The sequence below is a fragment of the Hakea prostrata genome, chromosome 6, assembly GCF_041222555.1.
Source record: "Hakea prostrata isolate BN-2017 chromosome 6, UWA_Hpros_2, whole genome shotgun sequence".
Taxonomy (NCBI): domain Eukaryota; kingdom Viridiplantae; phylum Streptophyta; class Magnoliopsida; order Proteales; family Proteaceae; genus Hakea; species Hakea prostrata.
Window position 1 is genome coordinate 15,677,227 of NC_142605.1, and position 27,587 is coordinate 15,704,813.

The 27,587-nt window shown below is 37.4% G+C and overlaps 1 protein-coding gene across 1 annotated transcript; it reads right to left on the bottom strand.

The window, feature by feature from the left end:
- Nucleotides 1–4,882: 4,882 nt before the first annotated feature.
- Nucleotides 4,883–24,742, bottom strand: EMB1873 (porphyromonas-type peptidyl-arginine deiminase family protein). Its single transcript, XM_089157936.1, is given in 11 exon segments — nucleotides 4,883–5,200; nucleotides 6,199–6,357; nucleotides 19,719–19,951; nucleotides 20,092–20,226; nucleotides 20,508–20,586; nucleotides 20,706–20,761; nucleotides 21,135–21,219; nucleotides 21,328–21,417; nucleotides 21,519–21,632; nucleotides 24,497–24,526; nucleotides 24,528–24,742. Coding segments are annotated over 11 exon segments (1,152 nt in total). The 5' UTR covers nucleotides 24,591–24,742; the 3' UTR covers nucleotides 4,883–5,092.
- Nucleotides 24,743–27,587: the final 2,845 nt, after the last annotated feature.

The following is a 27,587-nucleotide window of genomic DNA, read 5'->3' on the forward strand; positions in this document are numbered from 1 at the left end:
CTTGTCCCTAACCTTAAAACCTAAAGGGCCAAGGCAAACACAATCCGACCCTGATTGTCCCTAATTGGTTCAGGTGGGGAGGGGTTGGCCTTCTCCTTGTCCATGATTAATATGAGAGTCAATATTAAATTCATGGTTAAAATCAGGATGGGATCAAGGCCAAATTTAGGGTTAGGATTAGGGTCAGAAATAGAGCAAAAGTCAAGGACAAAAGCAAAGGACTATGATCAAAGCAAAATCAATGACAAAATCAAAGTCAAGATCAGGGCTAAAATCAGGCCAATAAATCAATTACAGATTGGGTAGAACTAGGGGTGTCAAAACCTAACCTAAACCGTTGAAACTGAACCGAACCGGCCCGCTATAGCCCAAACCAGCCCAAACCGAAGCTTAATGGGCTGTGTTTGGGCTGAACAACCTTAGCCCGCAATGGTTTGGGCTGGGCCGGGCCAGCCCGTGTGTGGCCCGCTAGCCCGAAGCATTTGGCCCGAAACCAGCCCGAACTCGAACCAGCCCATTAAACCCGTTATAAAGAAATAAAATAAATTAAATTTAAATGTAAAAGACAAGAAAACCCCCAAATATCCATTGTTTTCCTTAATTGTTTTGCTTTGGAATATGCAAACATGCCATTTGGAAGATGGGCTTGGAAAATATATAACAAGTGTATTATCATTTGAAAATTTTTTAATGCTTTATTTTGATCCATTTTTATAAGTATCAATATGGGGGAGGAAAATAAGCAAAGACAACCTACTAAAATTCATCAAGATGAAAGCTTTCTTTTGTATATTAGTTCTGTAAGTTTTATTTCTTTGTAGAAAAAAACTTTTTGGTTTTGAACACCCAACACAAAAGACTTAGAAATAACTTAATGCTTATATGTATTCATATTCTCTTGATAAATTTTACATATCAACAAGATACTCAAAACATACCGCTAATAAACCCAAACCTAAACCGTTAGTAAACCCAATTCTAAACCGTTAGCCCAAACCGTTAGTCAGCCCGAACCCACACCGCACCGGCCTGAAACCGGCCTGAAACCGTTATTTTCTTAATGGGCCGTGTTTGGGCTAAGTGTTTTTCAGCCCGAAACCATTTGGCCCGGCCCGAAACCGGCCCAACCCGAACTATTGACACCCCTAGGCAAAACAACCAAGCCTTGGCCTTGACTTAGGCTAAAACATCTTTGTCCTAACCCATCCTCAAGGCCAAAATCTTGAGCCCAAGCTTTATTTAGACTAAAGTTGGAACAAGACCACCTGGGCCAAACACCTTTTTTTCTTTTATCATTTTAAACCAGTCACAAATATTGGGGCCACAGGCCAGAGGATGGGAAGGTGCCGGGGGGGGGGAGTGTGGAGGGACAAAGATCCGAACTCAAGACTTCCTTGGTCTTACTACCTCTACCTATATGGTTGCCAAACTTGAACCCCATAGCCTTAATATTTGAATATTTCTTTTAATGAAATTTTTGCAAAATATATTTGATTGTTTTCCCCAAATATCGATAGGGAAGTAGTAATAAACTAGCGAGGAGAGAATTAATAAAAAATTATACTTCAATCTAGTTTCTTGTTTTTCTTGGTAAAGTTTTATCTTCTTATCTAGTCAGATTTAATCCTTTTTTTTTTTTTTTTTTTATTTGTGATTGAACCCCAATACCTATGGATTCTTAACTAATGCAACTTTTATTTCCCATAAAAAAAGCAAACAAAATGTGCAGGGATGGTAGAATGGTAAAAGACTCAAAATTCTTGTGAAGAATATGGGTTTGGCCCCTACAGACAACATATGTAATAACCCCATCCCCTAGATATAAAACTCTCTTCCTTTTTCTTTTTTTGCCAACAAACTCTCTTGCTTCAAATTGAGGAAGAAATTCTAATTAAAGTCAAATGAGTATCTTTGTTTGTATAGCAATTGAATCTGAGGGAGGGGACGACTTTGCCTTTGACAGCTTGGAGTACTTCTGCCAAGTCATTGTTTAAAGGCCAGAGTGCTTGAGAAAGCTTTCTCAATCTTCAATCTCCTAAGATTCACCATTCACTGGCCCACTAAAAGCCTTTCCTCCGACAGATGGTTTTTGCTCTACCGATTTGCACCATGTCTTGTTTCCTCACCCCCAGTGAACTATGCAACCAGATGAATCAAAGAAATAGGCAATTTTGGTGGAAAGATGACCATGGGAAAGGCCTCTTTTGGGTCAAGTGAGAAACTCTTTGTAAAGGTAAAGGAGAGGGTGACCTAGGTTTTAGGAATGTCCAGTGCTTTAACAAAGCCTTGCTGGGAAAAAGAAGTTGGTGTTTGCTAACCAATCTTGATTCTCTTTAGGCCCAGGTTATGCATGCAAAATACATCAAAGACACACATTTTCTTGAATGCATTGCTCCCTCTTATAGGTCTTGAGGATGGCGAAGCATACTTGTGGGGAAGGAGGTTCTCAAACAAGGTTTGGATAAACAAGTGGGTAATGTGGCTACCATTAACATTTACAAGGATCCTTGGCTCCCTTCATTACCTTTTAAAGGTATTTCCTCCCCTCCCCTAGGCCACAGTCCGATGTGGGTCTAAAATCTTATTGGTTGGCCTAAATTACAATGGGATATCCCATTATTACAATCCCTTTTCAAACCCATTGAAGTCAATGCTATTTTGACAATCCCCATCCTTTCTAGTGACTCCCTTGATAGATGGATTTTGTACAAGAACAAAAATTGTATTTTGTCTGATTGGTTTGCCTACTTCCAATGCTTGGCTATGACAGACTCTCAAGGTAATATTGTTTTAACATCCTCTTCCTCTAAAATTTTGAAACAAATATGGCACATCCCCACCTTCCTCAAAATCAAACATTTCTTGTGGAGATCATCTCATAAAGCAATTGCGACAAACATTTCTTTATTTGTTAGACATATCACTTTAGTTCCTTTATGCTTGATTTGTGGTTATGGGAAGAGGAAGTGTTTGTCTTGCCTTATTTTTTCACTCCCATGCAAAACGTTGTTAGGAACTTTTTCCTCTGCACATTAACACATCAGAATTTAGAGGAAGTCATATTTATGATTGGATGGCTTTTATCCATACAAAATTTAAGGATTGCAATGATTTGGATAGAGTCAACCAAATTTGGAGTGCTTTAACTTAGTGTATTTAGAACACTAGAAATGATTTTCTCTTTCGTGATATTGATGCTTCGATTACTTGCACTATGACTTACTTTTCTTTTTTTGTGTGCAGATATACAAAATCTCAACATAAGGATTTGTGATGATAGAGGAAGGCAACCAATTGCTTTAATTCCTCCTATGGAAGATGTGAGGTATTTTCAGGTATCTGTAGATGGTTCTGGGGATGGGGACACGAGCAAAGGCGGTAGGAGTTGCATCTAATGGGTTCGGCTGGCATCTTTGTAGCAACACAGTGTTTTGATTGCTTGGGTTGCTCGGCAGCAACTCTTGAACTCCAAGCTACTAGAGATGGCTTACTTCTTGAGCGTACTTTGGGAGTTTCCAATCTCTAAGTAAATTCAGATTTGCTACCTACAATTGTGGCACTTCAAGGTGCTTATAGTTCCTCAAATGGGATAGGTTCTTGGTCCCACCTATTTTCATGATTGATCAATTGTTGTTATTGTCCAGGTCTCCTGGCTTAAACTCTTTTATTTAATGAAGCTCTTATCCTTTGACCCAAAAAAAAAAAAATTTACCTAAAATGTTCATATCTTGCATCTGTTTGTAAGATTAATTTACCTCCTTGAGGAAAATAAATTGCAGGTCCATTTGGCAAAACCTAAAAGTTTGAAACACAAGATTGGACAACAGCAGTGACCTTCAATATCCTTCTTCCCTTGGTTAGTTATTTTAGACTTAGTGCATCTGAAGGATGATTTAGAGACTATAAACCAGCACCAAGCTTTAGGTCCCAATGCGACTTCTCTGAAATTGAGGAGAGCAAGAAGGTCAACGAGGTGATTGGTGAGTGGTTGAACTTGAATGTATTGAGTGTAGCCAGGAAAGCAATGAAGAGTGATTGATATCGGATGAGTGGGAATGAATGCTGGTGAGTGAGATTCACCAGAACTTCCTAGGTTTGGGTAAAATGGTTCTGGGTTATTGTTTGATAGCAGTGAAGAAGATCCTCATCATAGTTTAAGAAGTCATTCCAAGCTTAATTTCCACCTGAAGGATCTTATCCAACTCTTTCAACTTGACATGGAAAAGTATGAATCTATGCTCAAAACCATAGTGAGTGAAGTCAAAAATTGTTGTGCCGAGTTCCATTTCTCCAGAATGAGTAGATTACCAGACATGGTGAAACTTGAATAGAAACTACCCTTCTTCAAACAGACATTCACTGGAGAAGAGAAAGAGTTTCAACAGAGCACACAGAGGAGTGCAGCAAACAACCTTCTTCCTACTATTCTAGTAAATGGTGTGAAATTTGAAGCACTTGACTATATAGTTCATTCACCTGGAAAATTGGTCTAGATATATATATATATATATATATACACACACACACAAAGAATGCATGTTTAGCATCTCAGTCAATTGGTCTCCCAGCCAACTAATCTATATTTAAACACAAGATCCCACACCAAATACATTTTCATAAGATTACCAAGGCACATGAACCTTGCAAACAAAGGCTGAAAGATGACAAGATGACATGATAAGATATATTAATCCCACCAAAATTCAGAAATCACACATCCTTCCACACCATGGGAAATGATCAAGTCAAGCTACTATTTTCCAAGATCCTGACCTAAAAATCAAACCCTTGATTTCAAGATTGGGTTGACCATTCAGAACCATGATTTTGATCATCCATGGTTTACACCAGGTTTATGTTAGCTGAATCTGAACTCGAACATTGGCATCGATTGTTGGAACATGAATTCAAAGCAACAATTAAGATAATTTATCTTATATTACCTCTTCACAAGGTATGTTTTTATAATAAATGGATTGTGCTCGACAGAACATGATCCTAGCTTTTGCCACAATCATCCAACAAGAAAAGTAGAAATGATTTACTAGTATTTTCATATATTTTCCTATCTATCCTGTAAAATGAGAAAAGATTATTCATGTTTCACAATATTGTTTGTAAAGGCTGGTTGCTGTTGTGTTATGCAGTGTATATTTCCACCTCCCAAAACAATCTCCCTTGATCCTTCAACCATTACAACCTGAAACCAACAGCAAATCGAAAAGTCACAAAAGGAAGGAGAGAGATAATAAGGGAACAGCACTCAACCAAGACCTTCCTAGCTAAGGGGATTAACAATGTTTCAGTACTCCGTATAGAAACAAGAAAAAGACAGTAGGAGATGGGAAAATTATTGACCAAGCTGTTCTAAGCCAAAAAAGTTCTATCAGGGGTTTTCATATTGATACCCCTCACTCAAGGTATTAGATGGGTTGCAAACTCACCTTTTTGTCCTTCAGCATTGAAACACAATCTGTTTTCAACAAGCTTCCCAGTATTATTTCACATTAACTCTAAAGAAATGTGCATTACAATGGTACCTTTTGATAACAATTAAACATGTGATAATTCAAAATTATTCACCCAAAAACAAAAATATTAACATATGATATGTCACATTCAAATTATTCATGAGAACACTTGTATACTCCTATTTTAAAGAACAAGAGAGAAAAAATGGAGCAATATACGAAGGTTACCGAGTTGTAAATGCACCTATTAAAGGTGTCACCATGTCACTCAGGCACATACTCCCTTTATATAATGAATACGTGTATATATTACAAGAAGTGTAGCAACTGAACAAGACACAAAATAATAGAAGTTATGTGCCATGAAAAACATGGTGCCAGCATGGTGTATGCATATGGGTTTAGGTATCTTAAGTTTATATCTTGTTTCATTTCGTTTTTAGTGCAGACAGTACAATACCCAAGTTTTCACCCAAAAAACAGTACGTTACCCAAGTTGGGGGTTTATATGTTATCTTACTTTTTTATTACTCTATTTCCTGGTGAGTAAGGCTGTCTTCAGCACAAGCTTCATATGGGTTTGCAGCACATCACCCAATCACGCTATTGGCCAAAGCTCATAGTTCATGTCATTTTTTCAAATATTACACGGCTTTACATGTGTTGTAAATAAAATATTTGTAAGGTGAATTAGTAGAAACCAGATGGATGAGGTGGCTATGCTTACTTCATGATTTGGGAAGGCTGTGGAGAGCACACGAAATGCTTCTTTATCAAACTTTTCGTCTCCAAATGCCGGTGCAATGATTCCACCATTGGCAATGTAGAAATTTACATAAGCAGCAGCAAGTCTTGTACTTGAAGGTCTAGGTTTGGCTACACCAGTCTGCAAGCAAAACATTAAGGACAAACTTATAAAGCAACATAGAAATCAATTTTACCTTCGGAAAAATATGTATCTAGATTCTCAGAATCTGCGATCAGTTTCAATTAGGATTACAACAACAAGAAGCCTTTGTCCCAACTAAATGGGGTCATGATGTAACCAGGATTGGCCACCATACAGCAGTGCACATTTTTGGCCCCAAAACAGCCCACTAACATGAGGCAGCAAGAGCTAGCCGAATTACCTAAGGGGTATTTTGGTCATTATCCCCTTGAGGCCATAATGGTCTAGTTAGTTTCCCATGGTGTTAGGAGTTAGAATCTATTTTTGTTATCTCAATTGAGTTAGTGGTTAGAGTCATGATGTAATTAGGAGTCCTAGTTGGGATCCAATTTCAAGTAGGATTCCTCTTAAAAGTTGATCTCTTATGTTGCAATTTGTATTTGTTTAGGAACTCTTACTTAAGAGTCTTTTCCTACTTTATAAGTTTGAGTCTAATTGTACTAGAGAATTCTAATTCAAATCGGATTCCTTAGTTGGTCCAAGAAGGTTTCCTTTTTTAAGTGCTAATTAGTTTCCTTCAGTATAACAAGGTTGTAAATAGCGTCTCCCATCATGTAAAAAGGCAGACTTGATTAATTAATAAATATACATGTTTGAAGGAAGAGTGGAGAGTCATGGGTTCCTAAGAGGAATCCCATGGCTGAGTGTGAATTAGAATTCTGACAGTTTTCAACATCCCCCTTAATTCAAGCCTGTGGCAGCATTCATCTTCAAGTGTTCTGCAAGTTCAAGTCCCCTTATTCAAGTAAGTGCAACCCCAGACCCTCCCCTACCCCTTCCCACCCTCCTACACCCCATGCAACCCTCCCCTATTACCTTTTCTTTCTTGCAGTAGCAGCAGCCCACCAGAAACCTTAAACCCAAGAATTTCTTACCCTATCACCTTCCCCCTCCATTAATAGGATCGTACCCCTCTCCTAGTCTCGTCCCTACTTCCTTCTCCATTAATAGGCCTTCACTCCTTTAATTTAAATTTTTTGCAATTCATCTTCTACCTCAAGAAACCTAGTTCAACTAGAATAGTCTTATCTTCTTCCTAACGCCTCAAGCAAACCCTAAACCCACTATAAGGATTACCATCTCCCACACCCTGTATACCTTCAACTTCAGCCCTAACCCTAACCCTATAATTTCAAAAACCCCAAATTTCACAAACCCTGACTTAGGAAAACTTCTGCAAGTACAGTTTTGTTTAAAATAGAATGTTTTTCTTGTTTTCAGACCAAACCCTAAGCCAAAACTTAAAACCCCTCTCTAATTAATCCTAGACCTCCCCTATACCTAGATCCAAGGTTTGGAATTCAAACTAGCCTTAACTGCACGGCAATTTGCACACTTAGCTGCTGTCCATTGTGTTTTGCCCTAAAACAGCAGAGTTTTCTACCCTAGATTGCCTGCTGGTTCTTAGAAAAGATCCTACCATTGGCCCTATATTCCAGGGTTACATCAGGTCAGCTACACGGATCCTTGATTCCAATCAGCTCTATTTGAGGTCATACTAGATACAAGGCCTAAGCTATACATATATCCTGTCACCACTTCACTTGAGGTTATCTTAGGTCTGCCCCTAGTTATTCTAATTCCTTTGATCTGGATTATGGCACTTCTACGTATAGGGCATTTAAGGGTCTCCATTGGACATGCCGTACCACCTCAATCAAGTTTCTCGTAGCTTGGCTCTAGTATGATCATTCCTTACTTTATCTTTCCTAGTTTTGCCATTCTTCCATCTTAGCATCCTCATTTCTGCTACATTAAGTTTATCTATATGATGTTTCTTAACAACCCAACATTCTGCACCATACACCATCTTAGTTTCAATCAAGATTGAGAGAAACATAATTTACCACACATCAACTTTCCTTTTATGCTCAAGCATCAACCTTGAAACTACGTTCAGTAAAAGTAGTAGAATTTTCCTTTCAAGCATCCGTTTTTTAGACTTAACATAAAGTATTCAGTTAATAATCTTAACATATTTTGATTCCTTAAAAATTTGTCAAAAGATGCTACAGCCAAGCCACTTGTACTACTGTCCACATTTTTACCATTTACAATGTAAATTGGACATGTCTTGAGATATGGACTACACATCCAAATACCAAGCTTGCATAGAAGAAGCCACTTCCAAAGTCATTAGGTGACCAAGAACAGTCGCAAATTGACCACCAGATCCACGTCAGATTATCCTACTCATGTTCTCAGACCTAGCTCTAATACCTCGGATTCCATTCTTTGAAGGTTCAGAGGATAAGAGGACATAAATTATCATTGTTGCACAAATGACAGTTGGTGTTGTCATTGTTTCAACACAGTCAGTGACAGATGCACTCACACAGAGTCCCTGAGACTCGTGGGACAGATACATAGTAATCTTACATGCATCACTGTCAGCAGGTGCACTGATAGGGCAGTGCATATAATGCATTGCGCCGTTGATGAGTAACGGAACAGAAACAATGGCTATTAGTGATGTAGTGGGGCAAGAATGTGGGCATTGCAGGAAATGGTGTATAATTGACATTGTTGTAACTCATAGGTGTCAGATAGTGTTCGGCAGTGGCTTCTAGTGATCTACAACAATTCTAATAACCAAGGTGTCAGATAGTGTTTGGCAGTGGCTTCTAGTGATCTACAACAGTTACAGGTGATTTGGCAGTGCTGTGGGCAAAGCCTATACATAGTTTAGATGGAGATTTTATAGATTCATGCTGATCCGTCCACTTTGGAGCCAATTTGAGCAGTCCAGATGGAAGATTTAGAAGGAAAAACCTGAAACCGCTAAAACATTGTCTCTAATCACGATGGGTTTCTACTTTGTTAGAGAACATTAAAGGTTACTGTGTGCATTAAAGAGGCAGTACAGGTATTCCCAAATTGAATTTATGATGAAAAAGGGTTTTGGTATTTGGAGGCCTAAATTCAAGTTGATTATTATGCATCAAGTAGGCAGTCACAGATGGGATTACATAGGTTGAGTAGCCCTACTTTTGTCAGGTAAATATATGATGTGTACTTGACTGTAAGCTACATGTTTGAGAAAAACCCTAAGTCAACTTGTGATGGGATTGAATACTGAGAGGGGTTGGAGAATATGACTGTCTAAAGTGTTACAGCACCCTTACAAATTTACAATTATAGTTGTATGGACAGGGGGTTGTTGATCAAGTTGATTTGCATCAACTAGGCAGTCACCAGTGGGTTACATAGGTTGAGTAGCTCCACTTTTGTCAGATAAGTTTATGATGTGTACTTGACTGTAGGCTATATGCTTGCAAAAACTCCTAAGTCAACTTGTGATGAAATTGAATATTGATAGGGATTGGAGAATATGATCGTCTTAAGTGTTGTAGCACCCTTACCATGGACTAATTTTCAATCGAAATGGTCAAAATTTCTGCACTTATGCAAATCGAAATGAAACTCCATTTTTTTCGTCGAAGTGGTTTGTTTTGATTGAAACGGTACGAAATTTCGGTCATAACGACACAATTTTATACCGTTACGAAACATGACTTCTTCAATTATAAAAATCACATGTTTCAAGCAGAACCTACGAAATAATGCAAGTTCCACCAGTTTCGACCATTTATGCCAATGCTAGTTTCGACCTGATTTCAATTTTTTTCTTATTTCTCTTGCATTCTACCCCCATTTCACCTCATTTTAACAACTCCTTTGGATTCCTACTCCACTTCGGCTCCTCCATTGTTAGGTTTTTGAGAATCAAACAAGGTGAGTTAACAAAGTTCTCCATTTTTTTAATTTTTGTCTTGTTTATGGCTCAAATCAACTTAGATTGCTTTCAAATTAAAGTATGTCGAGTATAAGGTGTTTATCTATGAATTTTTTTGTGTCAAAATTAATTTTTGGTTCTTCCTGTTTTTTTTTTTTTTTTTTTAAATAAAATATTATTTTGTAAATTATTTATCTATTGCTAAAAATGTATATGTATAGTAGATGTATGAGCTTCAAATTAATGTATGTGAGACACCATATTGTTGTGATGGTGTTGAATCAATTTTTTTGTTGTTAACTATCTATTTTTATTGTTTGAAATATATTTAAATAAATTTAAAGTTATTTAAATATTAAAAAATACTAATTAATTTACGTTTTAAATTTAAAAATAGGAGAGTATTAGTGGAAACATGTATATAATTTTTTGAGCATGTTGTAGAGCTTTTTAAGATACATAGTGTGTATTTTATATATTTTTTAAATTATTTAGATATTAAAAATATTAATTAATCTTTGTTTTATATTTCAAAATAGGAGATTATTATTAGAAGCATGTATGTAATTTTTGGAGCATATTGTGGACCTTTTTAATATATTTCTTGTTTCAAGTACTCTATTTAAAAAATGTTAGACATAGCTTGGCAATATGAGAGGCCACTAACAGATGATAGGAAGAAGAGTGAATGTAATTATTGCAAAAAACAAATAGGAGGAGGTGGAGCCACTAGACTGAAGGTGCATCTACCTGGGGAAAGTAGGGATGTAATAGGATGCCAAAGGATGCCCTCAAAGATCAAGAAGGCAATAACCTCATACTTGGCTAGGGGAAAGCTAAAGAGGAAAGAGAAGAGAACAAAAAGGGAGGAGTTTGAAGATGCATGCCTAGATGACCTTCAAAGCCAAGAGAACAGGATTTTGATCCAAAGGAGCCAAGAGATTATGGATGTGACCCTGACCCAAAGTCTTCACAAATGAGGAGGGCGATGATGATGAGTAGGGAAGCAGGCGAGGGTTGATGACATGAGGAGGCAAAAGAAGGGGTCGAGCTTCATCAGCACATCTTATATATCTGGATCTTGAGATTCTTTATAATAATCTAACCCTATTTAAGAGGTTTGAGCAAAAGCAGAGAAAGTTAAAGCACTTCTGAGAGAGTTTGAAGGAGAAAATAGGGATGGCTTTCTCCAAATGAGCTATGTACCATAGTATTCTAACACATACAGTCCAAGAGTATGATTAAGGAGATAGCCAGGCCTAGGAGTGGTGTATAGGGGCCCACCCCACATGAGATATATAATGTCTATTTTCCTAAGCATAAAGAGGACTTGAATGAGTACTAAATGGGTTAAAGCCTATGTGGGCTCATTATGGATTGACAGTGATGGATGATGATTGGACTGGTCCCACTAGACAGTCCATCATCAATTTTATGTTGAATTGTGATGGAAGGACAATGTTCCTCAAGTCAATAGATGCATCTAGTAAGAAGAAGGATGCAAAATACATTTACAAATTATTGAAGCAAGTAGTGAAGGAGGTTGGAGTGGAAAAAGTGATACAAATTGTGATTGATAATGGCTCCAACTATAAGAAAGATGGATTAAAGATGATGGAGAACCCCAGGTGAGTATCAACTCATGCTTCTACTTATAGTACTAATTTTCATTGTTAATTGTTAAATACATACTAAATTACATATACACTTTATGACTTTATATTGATGCCTTGATGGACAGATATAGGCTCTTTTGGACTCCATGTGGTGCCCACTGTATTGACCTAATGATAAAGGACATGGGGAAGGTCAAGCTTATGAAGAAGATCATGAAGCTAGCCGACAAGTTGGCACCTTCATCTATAACCACACCTATGCACTAATGATGATGAGGAACAAGTGCCAGGGTGACTTAGTGAGGCCAGACATATCCAGATTTGCTACCAATTGGATAACACTACAAAGCTTTGAGAGTAGGAAGATTGGCTTTAAGAGCTTGTTTGCATCAGAGTAGTGGTTTAACTTGAATGGTTCTTCATCTATAGGAGGAAGGAAAGCACAATTGACTATACTTGATGACACTTTCTGGAAGAATGTGAGGGAAGTGGTGAAGATGCTTGAGCTTATGGTGTATGTGTTGAGGATGGTAGATCAACAAAGAAGACCTACTCTACCACACATACGGGTTGCAGTAGATAGGATGAAGTAGCAAGCATCTCAGGTCTACCCACAGGGCAATAAGAAAATCCTCAACATCATCTAAATTAAATGGGAGTCTATGTTGCAGCATCCACTACATAAGGCTGGTGAGTTGCTAAAGGTGAGTTGTTAAGTCTAGTAATCAATTTAATTTTCATTATATTATCATACTATTAAGTATTCACTATTCCCTTTTATTTTTCCTTTTTCTCACATAGCATACTATCTAAATCCCAAGTACCATTACAAAGATATGCTTGGGAAGACACAAAATTTGATAGATGCCGTCCAAAATGTAGTGGAGAGGTTGGGACTGGATCCATTTAAACAAGCAGTCATCCTTACGGAGGTGAGATTGCGATTTGATATTCATAATTCATAATTTTATACTAAGTTATTAACAAGGGATGCCACTAGGAGTTTTGGTCGTTTCGTGGCCATATGGGGACGGGAATCCTCCCCTAGGGGTAAGTTAATTCATTATAGATTTAATTACTTATATTCTATTTTTATTTAGTTACTTAAACTTCAGTATTGATTATTGAAATGACTTGGAGTGTACGTTTGTTGTAGTTGAATGGTGGTTACAATTTGGCCGTGACTCACTTCACTTGAGTACAATTGCATACAAAGTGTTTTCCCAAACATGTTATGCTACTGGTTGTGAGTGAAATTGGAGCACATTCAGCCTCATCCACTCAAAGAGGTACAACTGATTGGGTATGAAGTGTTTAGAGGACCTTATCTACCTACACTATTATATGAGATTGAGGGAGGATCATATTAGACAAGGGATGGACAGAGAGAGTAATACGATTGAATTGGCCAACATATTTGAGATAGATGATAATGATAACCCAGTAGTTGATTGGATCAAGGACAGTGGAGAGCCCTTGTTGGATGAGGAGGGAGATCATCCCAATAAGTTGATTGCAGAGTAGATGGGGGTTGATGTAATGGACTTTATAGCTCGGGGGGGAGTGCACATGTAGTGCCCGCCCATCCCTTCATGCCACACCCTAGTGCATCCACCCATAATAAGGATTTAATTGTCTAGTCCGACATTGAGGATGATGCGACTTAAGCATCCCTTGATGACAATGATGAGGTCAATGATGATGATGAAGGGGAAGAGGTGTTGGACCTCATGATTAGGATTCAACTGATCCTAGGGATACCACCACCACCAATGGTAAGTGAGAGTCAGGGAAGGGGGAGGAGGACCACAAAATTCACGGGTGAGAGTCAGTTCATCCATGCAACACAGGATTCAGACCATAATGGAGCTACATCTTGAGGCAAAATGTTTTGTCAACATATTCAAGGAAGGGGAAGGGGATACAACATGGATATGGCACAAAAGACACGCCATCATGTGGGTTTTACTGTCCAACTGATGCGGAGAGCTTGGTGGGCTCTACAAGATCGATGAGCATAGATGATTCACGAGACTCCACCTCTAGAGGATTTGGATGGCATAGGCCCATAGAGTCCTCATATAATACTACTATGGAGAGTGTTGGTTCTACTGGGTGAACTTATGGAGCTTATGTTATGGAGCTTATGGTGTCCCTCCTGGCTATTAGACTCAGAGTTAGCCACCAGTGGAGCCTTATGGTCATGGAGCTTATGGTGTCCCTCCTCACTATCACCTACCAGAGTTAGCTACTAAAACCTTATTATCATTATGGAGCTTATGGTGTCCCTACCCCTGCCGACGACCAAGGTGTTTCTTCATTTGTTGGGCAGATCTTCCATTCTATACCACAACCACCACCACCACCACCAGCCTTTCCATTAGCAATTGAGCCAACTCCTTATCTAGAGATTCCCAACTTCCCACCATCAGGACATCTTAGGCATGTGGATCAAGCCACATACAGAGCTGCAATTGTCCACTACGTCGACAACTATATGGAGCAAGGTAATATTCTCGGTTCTTCTTATATATACTATATACTTGAATGTTACATTTTCAATGGTTTTTTTTTGGTAAACTAGTAGTTCCATTGTGTTTATTATACTTGAAATAGGAAGGATGCAAGAATCCAGGTCATTTTGTGTCTATAGAGGCTCGAAACTAAAGGTTGAAACTTCAAGAAAAAATCATTGGTTTCTACCAAAATTTAGGTCAAAACTTGGAAATCTCACACTTTCCTTAGGTCGAAATCCAAGTTTCCTGACCGAAATTTTTTCCTTGACCCTTACAACTATAGTTGTGTAAATAGGGGGTTGCTGATATAGAATCATCACCAACTTGGTCTTCTTTCCTTCAGATTAGTCTAGCATTGGATCATATATGTATTTGGCCTCTTGAATTAGCCAATTAGATGGGCTTAATAAATGAGTAGAAGCTAGGAAAATGGGATTTATTTCATTAATTTGATTCAAAGTCCTATTTTAAGTCTATTTCCTTTCTTACTCCCGTTTCCTAGTAAGTTTAGGTCTCTCTCTTTCTTGCAACTTGAATTTCTACCTAGATCGAATCTCCTTATCAGAAATTTAACCTGTCGTTCTCTTTTAAAACTATAAATTGAATCATCCCCAACCCAAATTCTTTTTCTCACCTTCTAGACTCTCCATCCTAATTTTTTTCCCCTTTTTTCTTGTTCCTTCTGTTTTCGTGCTCTCTAGAAAATCTAAATTTCAAACTTAGATTTACACCAATCTGAGTCAGAAACATCCGAAACTTTAGGTCTCACCCCCATATATCATACCTAAGTACTCTCCAAGAATCACCCTATTCCAATAAATTTTCATCCCACTCTAGAACCTACTCCATCAATCCATACATGCCATTACTATAGATCTCTTTAAAACTATCCAGCCATTATACCTATGTTCTTATGTATCCCAAAAATCAACTACTCCAAAATCTTAAAACCATAAACTGTTAATTTTTTAGTTGTGATACTCAGAAGCTGGCCCTTAGTTGAACCTCTTCAATCCAGGGCTATATCAGTTGTAGCTCCCTGTAGCTGAAGTTGTGAAAGTGTATTGAATAAAGTGAGGGCATTACCCCATGGATGTAAGCCCATCGCCAACAACATAATATCTTGTCTTTGTTGGTGGGTTTACCATTGTGGAGTTGTAGTACTATGTATGCTTAGAAAGTGGTATGCGATGCAATTAAGATTGTCCAAATGGTTCAGCTGAGTCTTAGAATACTTTATTTTGGCCATTGTTACTTTTTACTTGGTCTATTATTTAAGTCTTATCTTGGAGTTCTAATCATAATTAGGATTTGTCAGTGGATCCTAATCGGGAATCCAGGTTTTAGTTTGAGACTTTGAGTCTTTAGAGTTGTTAGGAGATGCAGATCTAAAGACCTACATCTGCAAGAAAAAGATGTCCAAATGGTAGGCTAGTAGTAACATTTTATTGGATTGATTAGACTTGGTTTGGTTAGCCAACTTTGGTTCATCAGATGGCTCAATTTAAGTTATCATATGACAATTTAAATGGTCATATGACTCATGAGTATTAACACATAAATAGGAACCACTCCTTGGACATTGTCGTAAGCCTGATTAAAGCCTACAAATACACCTCCTTCCCTCATTGAGATCAAAATCAGACTCCTAATTATTGAATTTTGCAGATTGCTGCTGTTGCTGCCTTCGCATTGTGAGATTGATCATCTTTTTCTTACAGCCTCAAGTCTTCCGGATTAGCTTCTTGGTGTTTGAGATCCTAGCTACTGTTGGGACTAATTGGTTCAACTGACTCCTTGGGAAGCCCAGGAGCTTCCATTAAATCTCCACTTAAATAACTGATTGAAGATTCATCTTCCCCACCAGTGATTTTTTCTTTATTTTATACTATAAATCTAGATCTACTCTACAAGTTGCTACAACTTGAAGACAGCAGCAACAGTAAGAAGATTCAGTTCAAACCCTGCCTTCTCCCCAACCTCCCCCCCCCACCCCAACCCGTCTTTTTGGTTATTGTGATCCCCACAAAAATCCTGATCCATCCCTACATCCCTAGCCATATCCCTCCATCAAAACAGTCCCAAAACAAAGGCACCCACTGTCCAGTCAATCCTTTGTCCAGAAAGTCCTTCACCCTGTCCTTAAACCCTAGAAAGCCCCCGCTTCTTGAGTTTGAATTTTCCCAAATCAGGGATTCAAACCCAAATTAAATTCACCAAACTGTTCCACCCCATAGTGACTCATACTCCAATCCAGTTACAGTCCTAACCTATCATTGGAACCACAACATCCATTAACTCCAGATCCCCTCCAAAACCTTAAAACCAGTATTTATCTGTATTTCGATGACATCATGCAAGCCCTAACTTACCCCAAAAACCTAATTTTGAGAAACATGCTTCCCACCATCAGAAATAGCTCCATATTGGATCTAACCATCCCCTCAGCCTCCCTACACTCAAACCCCTGTTTTCAGCCAAAGCTGAAACCTGGAAATGATTCCCCAATTTCCCCCCAATTTCCCATTTTGAAACCCTATAACCCTAAATTGGTGCAATTCAGTTTGGTTCTTTAGAGTGAGTATGGTTACTTAATTCCAATGATGCTTGCATTGGTTCCTATTTCAAACCCATGGAATCCAGCATCTATAGAATTGAGGTTCATTAAATCGTTTTGTCACCCTGACCTGCAAACTGATTTTATCCTGAAAAATGTAGACTAATTAGGAGGAATTAACCTGAAACAGTGAAATCCAGATGATTCTGTTATCAAGCCAAATTTGATAAGTGTATGGGACTATGCATTTGGGTGTGACCACCTAAACAAATATCTGAAAGGTTTTTAATAGGCAGATCATGAGAATCAAATAACCAAATGCATTCTTAGAGATCCTGCTGCACAATTTGAATACAATAAGACCCTTCTCTAAGAGTTTTGGTGCTCTTGAGAAATGCGTACAAGACTGAAATCCCAAGCCTGATTTCTTATATTTTCTTCCTCCCAAAAAGATCTTTGACCATTCAAGCTGATCAAATTTTTTAGCAACAATAGTAAGTTTACAAACCTCTCCACCTCATTCTTTTAATCCTCCAATTACCCACAACTAACTCTCCCTCCTTTTTTCAATTTTCCTTTTTTACAAACCCTCCCCCTAAAACTCTGCACAGCCTTATTTTTCCATTAAAAGAGCCATTTGTTACCATCCCACAGCCTCCCAGCATCAACACCTGCACTCGATTCCTTCAGCTGCCCCTTCCAACCAACAAAACACTAAAAACCAAAAAAGAAGGAAGGAAAGAAAAAAAAAAGAAGAAGAAAAGAAAAGAAACCCTAGTTTAAAAATTGATCCTTAAGTTGAAAATTCAGTAAACCTCTGCTTTGAAAAACAGTCAAATTAGAAGGTGTTTTTCACAAGAATTCTTCCCAGCCACATCTAACAGTTAAAACTTGCTGAAATTTTGATAGAAACTTCTCCTAAACTAAGGGAGACAACCCAAATTTCATAACAATCCAGCCTATTGCTTGAAATTACCCTTTATCCTTTAGTCCTATTTCTACAAGAAATCCTCCATAACCAAGATTTAACAACCTCATTTAGTGCAACTTGCAGCATACATTCTACCCTACAACTTGGCTGTACCGAACATTCAAAACCTAACTTTGACCAAACCCTAGCCTCAAGTGGACCCACACCCAATTCTAACTTACCAGATGAGCTTGCTAGTTCATCCTAGGTCTTGGATACTGGCTCCTAGCTGGTCTCCTACCAATCTAGCTGATATCAACCAAGGATGGAGGGGCCACTATCACAGGGTTTTTGATGAATAGCAGACCAATTAGGATTTCTAGAGCCTATAAGGAATAGGGGGTGAAAACCTTGCAGCTAGGATTTTTAGAATTTAGACTCACTCTAGATTGAAGGGGGATGTTGTTTAGGTTCAGCCAGTATGTTTATAGGGTATCAGGGTTGTTAATTAGGTCTAAATTTAAGTTTCTGCAAATTCAATTTCAACACTAAATTTTTGGGAATTTTGCATCAACAAGGGATGACTTTTCTAGGGTTTGGGAGGGGTGGATCTAGGCTGCTGATAAGGTCACGAAAGTTACTGGGGTTGGGTTTGAGGGAACTGAGGTTTGGGATAGGGGATAGAAGGCTTTAAGGGTTTCGGGAGGGTTTTCCCAGGTTGGTGCAACAAAGAAAGAAGGCAGAGAAGGCAAGGGAAGGCTATTTGCTTGCAGAAGTTAATGGAAAGGCTGAAGAATGATTGCCGTAGCCACTGGAAATTTAAATTTTGGTGTAGAAGAAACACTCTATGGCTGCTGCAAGGTTTCCTCCTCTTGAAAACCCTACACAAGCCACTTGAACCCACCTGGCTAAGAATTCTCCGCATATTTTATTCATTAAGAAAATCTGAATTGTTTACAATCCTTGGCCTTGAATTTATAGCCAAAAACACGGAACTCCTAGTAGAACTCAATACCTACGGAGTCTAATTTGAAATGAACCTACAACTTAAAAAGACTCCTACTCTAAATAGAACTCCAACTCAAACTAAGATTTATCAAGTACAAACTACAACTGAAATCAAATAAACAAAATTAGAGATAAAAAAGGATTGCTAACTACTACTTCAACTTTGACTACGAGAATCCTCTTCAAACTAGTCTGTCATGTCTCATCAAGGAATGATCCAATCAGCAAAGTAAGAATAGATCTGGAGTCCTGGTGAGCTTCTGCTTCCTTTGAGACTAAGCTAGATGTGGGTAGAATACCAGGAAAATGACCAAAATGACCTTGCTGTTTCGGTTCTTCAGTGGGGTCATGGGAAGAAGAGCTGCTGCCCTAGGTCTTCTTGCAGCCTCTATTGGGAAGGCCCTGGTGGTTCACATCACTAACACACATCACCATGCACTAAGTGAGGCTGAGCACTTTGTGATAGTGAAGTAGAAGCTCATACAAGTGCCTGGGACTCATAAAATTGGGATTGCCCCAAATCAGTATCTGTGGTGTATTGTGCCTGTGTCATGTATAACACCTTCTGTTGATTATTAGTGAAGTTGCTTGATGTGGTGCCATTAGTGTTGGGAATACCAACTCATTAACGGTATGTTACAAGGAGTCCTGGAAAAAATTTTGAAGAATTATGTGACCCATCATCCCCCCCCCCCCTGGCGGCATGCCCCTCAAAAGAAAAAAGGAACACTTTTATCAATGTCTAGCTGGGAATTCAAGGCCCATTCCATCAAATACAAGTAGTGAGAACAGATTCTTCTCACCCATGCTTGATGGATGTTGTTTATTTTGAAAGAGCAGATTCCAATGAAAATAACACAGGATGGATCTAGAACAAGGTTATAAGATACAAAGGCATGTATCTTCAAATGAATGAGCAAAGATGACATTGAATGCATAGGCTATACATACTGACCTGAGCAACTCCATTAGCCTCTTCTTCCGTCATGAAAAGAGGACCAGGAATGTGGAGTTTAATCACTTCTATTGTTCTTCCATTGGCATCTGTCGTTTTGGAAAGAACAGACAATGCTTCAACAGATCGCTCATACTGTGGGTCTGATTCATCATCGGTCCAGGCTAAAAGAACCACACCAGGCTTAACAAAGCAGCAGATGTTGTCAATATGACCATTGGTATCATCATCACCTGAAAAAGTGCAAGGTTAAACCATCAGAGGATTGAAAGGAATCAAGTATATATCACTTCCTCAAAACTAGACATCCCTGACTCTTAAGAACATATTTACACAAAATTCCAAAATATAATAAGCCAATAGGAATAAGTACCAAATAGCCCTCGAGGCAACCATATAACCTTCCTGACTCCAAGATATATCTTAAGCTCATTCTCTATTTGCTCTCTGGTTAAAGTTGGATTCCGATTTTTATTCAGCAGGCACTCTTCAGTGGTAAGGCAAGTACCTGCAGAATGAAAGAAATGGTTAAGAAATTTAAAAATGGCAACAATACATGCAGATACATTGGGTACTAATTGCCAAGAAACTTCTTATAAAATTTTACGATTTTTCTTTTTTTTTTTGACAAGTCACGTATAGGAGGAATAGATCAAGTGAAATACTTTGGAAATGTGTGCTAAGCTTCCACCCAGATTTAAGGAATGAAAAATCTTAGCTGTGAGAATTAACAACAAAATGCCCATGTATGCTATGATGAAAATTATCACATAAAGTAGTAACCGTAACCTTCTCCATCTACATGGATGGATCCACCTTCAAGGACCATAGAATGAGGAAATCGAGGAAGCTTCTCAATTCCCAAAACCTGAAATCAAAAGAAAATATGAGGTTACACAATCAAGCATCTACCAAATGCTGGGAAGAAGAGTTAAAAGAAGGAAGTTACAATATTAAAATACTAGTAAAACTGAAGAAATAACAAACCTTCCTGGCAACAAGTTGATCAAGATCCCAGTCTGCATAACATCCATCTTCAAGACCTAGTAATTCACAGACAGAAAGGTAACTTCCCTTGCTCAAAGCCATAAAAATCACATTTGATAATTTAAGTCTACTAAGATTGAAAATTCATAAGAATATCAGTTGTTGCTCAATGCAAACAGAAGTTTTGATTTGGCAGTCCATTGGTTATAACCAGTGTTTCAAATTCTAGAAACAGCCTACTCTGCAAAACTGGGGCTAAGGCTGTGTATAATTGCCCCTCCCAGACCCCGCAGTAGCAGAAGTCTTGTGCACTGGGATGCACTTTTATACATAGACAAAAGGTGAGTAGAAATGAACAGTGATGCACCATAGCTCAATCCAAATATTGTCTATGAATGATAAAAGAAATTACAGGGTTCAAAGCCTTACCACCCCAGCAATTAAAATTCCAATCAATTCCAGCAATCTTCCGTACTGTCTCTCCTGAATGTGCTACATTGTCACATACAACAAACTATTGACCAAAAGTTATCCTTCAAGAGACTAAAATAAGTAGCAAATGATACATACTCTAAACGAACTGCATGAACAACCAATATTTCAAATAAAAACAAGAACTCACTGTTGGTCCAGTGTCACGAAACCAGGCATCATTCATACTCATCTCAACGACCCTGATATCTTTGGGTAGTTGATTACGTGCATTTTCCCACTAGATCATGAAAAAGATCAGAGGAAGTGAAGTCAGACAACATAGAAGAGTTCTGAATGGTATTTCCCAAAGAAACTTCAACCCCAGCAACATGTACCGACCTGTGTAGCACTTGCACAAACAGTCACGGGCTCAAACTTGGATATGGCTGTTGCTACCTTCACAAATACACTTTGGACATGGATTGCATTACCCCGCCAGTTATCAGGACGTTCCTGTAATTCAAAATGAAGCTTTATTGTATTACTGGACTAGATGCACTTGAAGAGCAGACACAAGTTTGTTCTTGGAAAGAAAACAAGATAAAGAAATCATCTACAAGGGGAAACTGTCATGTCACACAGAGAAAGAGTGAGAACAGAAACATAGGGATTTTAGTAAAAGTTGCATACTGCATTATAATAAGAAATCACTGATCTGGAGCCATGTAAAACTTGGACAAAAAAGAGTAACACAGAAGAAAGAACAATTCCAAGAGACTTTAATGTAGAAATGGTAGACTGAAAGGGTCAACAATAACACACCCACAATAAATCAGAATCAAAGTGTTCCTTATACTTAGAAGTGGTAGACTATAAAGGATAGTGTTACCTATACTCAAGACCGTGGACAGAATGTAGAAGGCTGAGTAACTCAAGTTTCAAGGCTGGTTATAATGCAAAGTTGGACTTTTATGACTGAATATGTCCCTAAAATCGCAAGCTCATCCAACAGTTAAAAAAAGGAAAAGAAGAAGAAGAAGGTTAGGAATCAAAAAATTTGGAAGTAATGGAAGAACCTTGGTACTCTTGATCCTACAGCTTGATGAACTACAAACTAGGATCAAAGAGAGCAGTCAAAAAGCAGAATAAATAGCCTCCCCCCACACCCACACGCACAAAAAATTAAAAAAAATTAAAAAAATTAAAAGAAAGAAAAAAAAAGAAAAGAAAAAGAAAAAAATGCAACCCCGTGCATGAGGATCCCATTACTGGAAAGGCAACACCCTCCCAACTGCCTTGTAGGAGAGGCTGTTTCCAAGTTTCAAACCCACAACTAACAGATTGCAATTGTGCAATTAAACTGTTGGACTAAGCTCGCCCACTATTTCGAAGTAGAATAACCTACCAAAATTCCAAACTAACCCAATGGTCACATCCCACAGAATCAGAAACAGGAACTTTCTAACAGGCCCATTTGTGAACACATAACACAGCATGCAAAACCACAAAATCCATGAAAATAATGATGTTAAGCATTGGTCAGTTAAAAATTAACAAAAATAGTACTCACATTACCTGGAACCAATGCACATCAGAGAAGGTATGGTTGATGAATTTTGCAGGCAAAATATAAGTAGGGAAAATAAAACAAAAGAAGAAGATAAATAGAAGGATATGTTCAAGTCTCCCACTTGGAACCGCAGAGCAGCCCTCCCAACTAACTCCAACCTAGCCCCCACCAGGGTTCTGCATCTAATAAGCTAAATACCAATTTCCTATAAGTCTAGCTGCCTTACATTATAGTCAGAACTCCCGTTATTATTCACCCAAAAAAACTCCCATTATGGAGAAAAGAAAAATAGAACAAGCTGAAATGTAAACTGCCTTTGGTTCTAATGCAATGAAAGAAAATATATCTCTAAAATGGAGCATCTAATATTGTAATCAAGCTGTCCCTACACAGGCAGGGGGGCCTACACCACTGTTTGTGAGAACAATAACTTCTTGTGAATTCTGTTTTGGCCCGTCATGTTTGAATCAACACTGATCTTGGTCTCTCTAACTAATTTTCTACTTGAACAAAAACATAACAAATAAAATCCCAATATTAGATAATTACCATTGAGCCCACAAACTCAGAAAACCAAAGAATGACAGATATTTTATTTTCTTCCTAAATGTTAATTTGAAACTCAGTTCCAAAATTATCAAAACAATAAGCATGACTCTTAAAAGTCTTAAATCCATTAAGAATTCAAGAAATGATTTATATTAGTGTCAACAGTTATGAAATGTCATTCAAAAACAAGAAAAATCATCATTCAATAGTGCATCATAGCCAAAGAGGAAAGGATAAAAATAAGAAGAAAAAAATGAAGCCTTGCCAGAAAATTTTCGCTAAATAAACATCACAAATTTGTCATAGTTATATAAAAACCAACAACTCTTCATTTCAAGTTCAATGTTTATAAAATGGATGTAGATACAGCTCTACGAGGGATATAAGGTTAAACTTTGGCATTACTTGCATGTAGGGTTGAAACCATGGCAATGACACTTCAATTCTACTTCGACTTCAGAAATTGCAAGCTGGTACTCTCCTCAACATCCGGTAATCAATATGTTTCCATTCATCGGATATATTCTTTGTGATATAGGATTTCGATGAAATTACAATTAACACGATACTCATGAATAGAAAAAGGAACCTCGATAAGACTGCTGATTCAGCAAGCCTAAGACCCAAGAGACAAGATGCAGAAACCCAATTGGCTACAAAAGTCAGACTAGCTAATTGGTCAACCATAGCTGTTAGACCCAGTCATGTGGGTAGTTAAAACAGAGCATCTTGTAACAGAGTAACCATGACAAACGCATTGAGAGACAAATCAAATTTTCTTCATCTTCATCTAATTTCTGAATTTCAAGAGTTTTAAAATTCTTGAACTGAATCAAAGATCAGAGAACTTTCTTCCCTTTTCTATCAGATGGATCAAGATGTCACAAATAGACTTAAAACCACAAACATCTGCACACTCCCCCAGTAGCCCATTAAAATACCTACAACTTCATTAGGTCTAAATTGTTCCATGAAAGATCAAAACATTCTGGGTGTCATCAACTTATATACAAACATCCATCCAATTTCCTGGAACAAGTTTCCAGCTGCTGAAGGTTATGTCAAACAAGTGGAATGACAGTTTCCGATTTACACAAAAATCTATCTCACAAACGTAGAACAAAAGATAAAAATTCCACAGGATTGCCAATTCTAGAAACACATAAGAAAAACCCATGACTCAAAATTTAGAATCAAAGAAACCATGAAAATAGGAAAGCAAAAAAATCAATAAATTAAAAGGGATGATGCCACTCACAGGCCATCCCATCCAACACTGTGAATGAGGGTTCCCACTCTGCAGGCATGCGATAGCCCAGTAACGAAGGATTCCTTTCCAAATCCATCCCCATAACCTTTCCTCTCTGCTGCTGCTCTGCGGCTGCTGCTGCTGCTACTATTATTATTGCAGTTGTGCTATTACAATCAGAGCAGTCATCTTGGACCTGCTTTGATCCTTTGAACCCCCTCTTTTTTACTTTTCATTTCTTCTTTTTTTTTTTTTTTCCCCTTTCTTCTGGAGTCACGTACCAGGAAAGAAACCTACAACGATGGAATAAAATTTTTTGGAATCTTGTTCGACTTTTATTCATAATTTTTTCTTTATTTTATTATTCATTATGCATTTGGAATCTTTTTCGACTTTTTCTTTTTGGTTGTTTTTCTTTATACTATTATATACAGTGTGTCACGAGTCACGACTCACGTGACTAGAATCTAATATGTCATGCTTTGTCATATTTTGGTTATATTATTGCCCGTGATGATTTTTGAGTCTGGTTGCGTCTGAACTCTGAAGTCTGAACCACAGAAAGGTATCTTTAAATTTTGAAAGTCATAAAAAAATGAATTCTGTAACTTCTTGTGAATTATTATACATCAACATCGAACTTGATGCATTGAACCGTAGTTACCGAAAGCAGGTGGTCACAGCAATCACCGAGAATTTCATCATTTGCCTTTTCCACTGTAAGCATGAGACTCCAAGTCTGCAACAAACGATTGGTCTCACCATCTCGGCCAGCCTGGTTACTTAATATTCTCACCTGAATGGTTACCCAAAAAAATTAATATTCTCACCTGAGTATCTGAGCTTGACTGTTTAAGCAATTCCAACCATAACATAATAAAATAACCTATTAATTTTATTATTACTATTATTTTTTGGATGGATACCATCTTATTATCTTATACATGCTGAAAGTATATTTTCAATTGACCACGTCAACAGAGACTCCAATGCTCCGATAATTGGATAGTGAGGGTGCCCATCAGCTTAATATGGTCTTTGGTAATTTTTCCCGATACTTGTTCAGAGTTCGGAAGAGATTCTCTAAGCAGATTCTTCATAATGTTTCTTCGAATAGTTTTTCCTTTTGTTTGAGTCTTTGACTGCATTTATATACTAGAAAGAAAAAATTGGTCTAGCCTATGTCAAATTCAAGTTAAGCATTCAACTCTAACTTGACCTGAACCCCAATCTTTGTTCAAGGTGTTAGGGTTAGGGTTTAAGCACAAGATTGCCTAAAGCATTACACCTTAAATATCTAGATTGGAATACCCAGACCGCTACTTCCAACTAGTATTTATAGAATAATACTAAGTTCTATTGGTAATTGGACTCTCCCATTAAGGCACATTACACCGATTAGATCATAACTAATCTGATGGCCCATATTAGAACATAAATTGGGTATTATTCAAATACTTCAACAATAAGTTAGGTATAATTAGAGTACCTCAACATAAGTTGGGTATGACTCAAATACCTCAACAATCTCCTCCTATGTTCTACATATGGTTCTAGCATTAGTCCCAGAAATGTAATGTTCAAACTTAATACAGAATCATTCATAATTTTCCAAAATTGAATAATATCCAATTAAATTCAAATGAATATTTTAAACAAAAAACATTAGTTTTAGAATAAATCTAAACAAAATAAAATCAAATTAAGGTTCTACATAAACTATTTAATTTGTATGAACAATTAATAATTCTTTCAAGCCTTGAACGATTTTACTCATCAAGTAAATCATCCTCGTCGAGCTCCAGATTAAGATGTTTTCCTCCATTTTCATCATTTCCTGTAAATTGTCAATGAATTTCATAAGAATATGCATCCAATCATTTAAACAATATAATATATACAAGTATCTAGTTCTATTAAAAAAACTTAATACATTTCCACATAATGACTGAAAAAACATTTGCATTCTTATCAAGTTTCTATGCAAGAACAAGATCTAAATGGTTTCTTTTACAAAGAACCATTCCATGTTTCTATTTGAAATGTTATAATCATCTTGTCCAACATAGTTGTTAATTATATCATCAAAATTGGAATGACAAATCTTTCTATGGAAAACATATCATCAGATGTTAAATGATATATAAATAACAATAACATCATTGAAACATATTAACAATTTTCCTATTTCTTGTTTGGAATAATAAGATAATCAAGCTTCATATAAAGGTTGCTACATCATCAATGTGGAATGACTTCACAAAGCCTTATACTCCACAATCTTACTAAATTATCTGAAATATGTACATTATCATGAATGCTAACAATGGCTAGATCATATTCGAAACAATTCAAAATAACATAGAATTTTGGATTAAGACTTATCTATATGGTCTTTATTCCCATTTCCTCCACAGTTTTGAATGTTCGATATTTGTCTAATCCCTTTATAAGGGCATCTGCCATGTTCTTCTTTGATCTTACATCAATCAAAGAGATCACTCATTGTTCAATAAGATAATTCACCACGGCTTGTCTTAGCCTAATTTGTCTCCTCTTACTATTATAGAGTGAATTATTGGCTATTATTATCGTTGCTTGAATATCACAGAACAAACTTAAAGAGGTTACATTCAAGTTAACCAATGGAATATCCAAGATCAAATCTCTTATCCACTCTGCCTCATCCCCTACTAAGGCTAGAGCATATAATTCTGATTCCGTAGAGCTCAAAGCCATGCAAGTCTATCTCTTAGATTTTCACACAATAGCTGCTCCACTTAGTGTAAAAATATAGCCACTATTGGATTTGCTATTTACTATATCTGAGCATCATGATGCATCAGAACATCCTTCCAAAATTGAAGGATGTCCAATATAGCAAAGGTTATAGTTTGTAGTACCCTTAAGATATATCATTAACCTTTCGAGGGCAGTTTAATGCTTTATACTAGGAGTATAGATGAAGCGACTCAGCATGCCTACTGTATAGGCTATGTCTGGCCTAGTGCAACTTATTGCATACATGAGACTACCAATCAATTTAGAACATTCTTACTGATTCACAGCTTTACCATTATTCGGTACAAGATTTTTATTA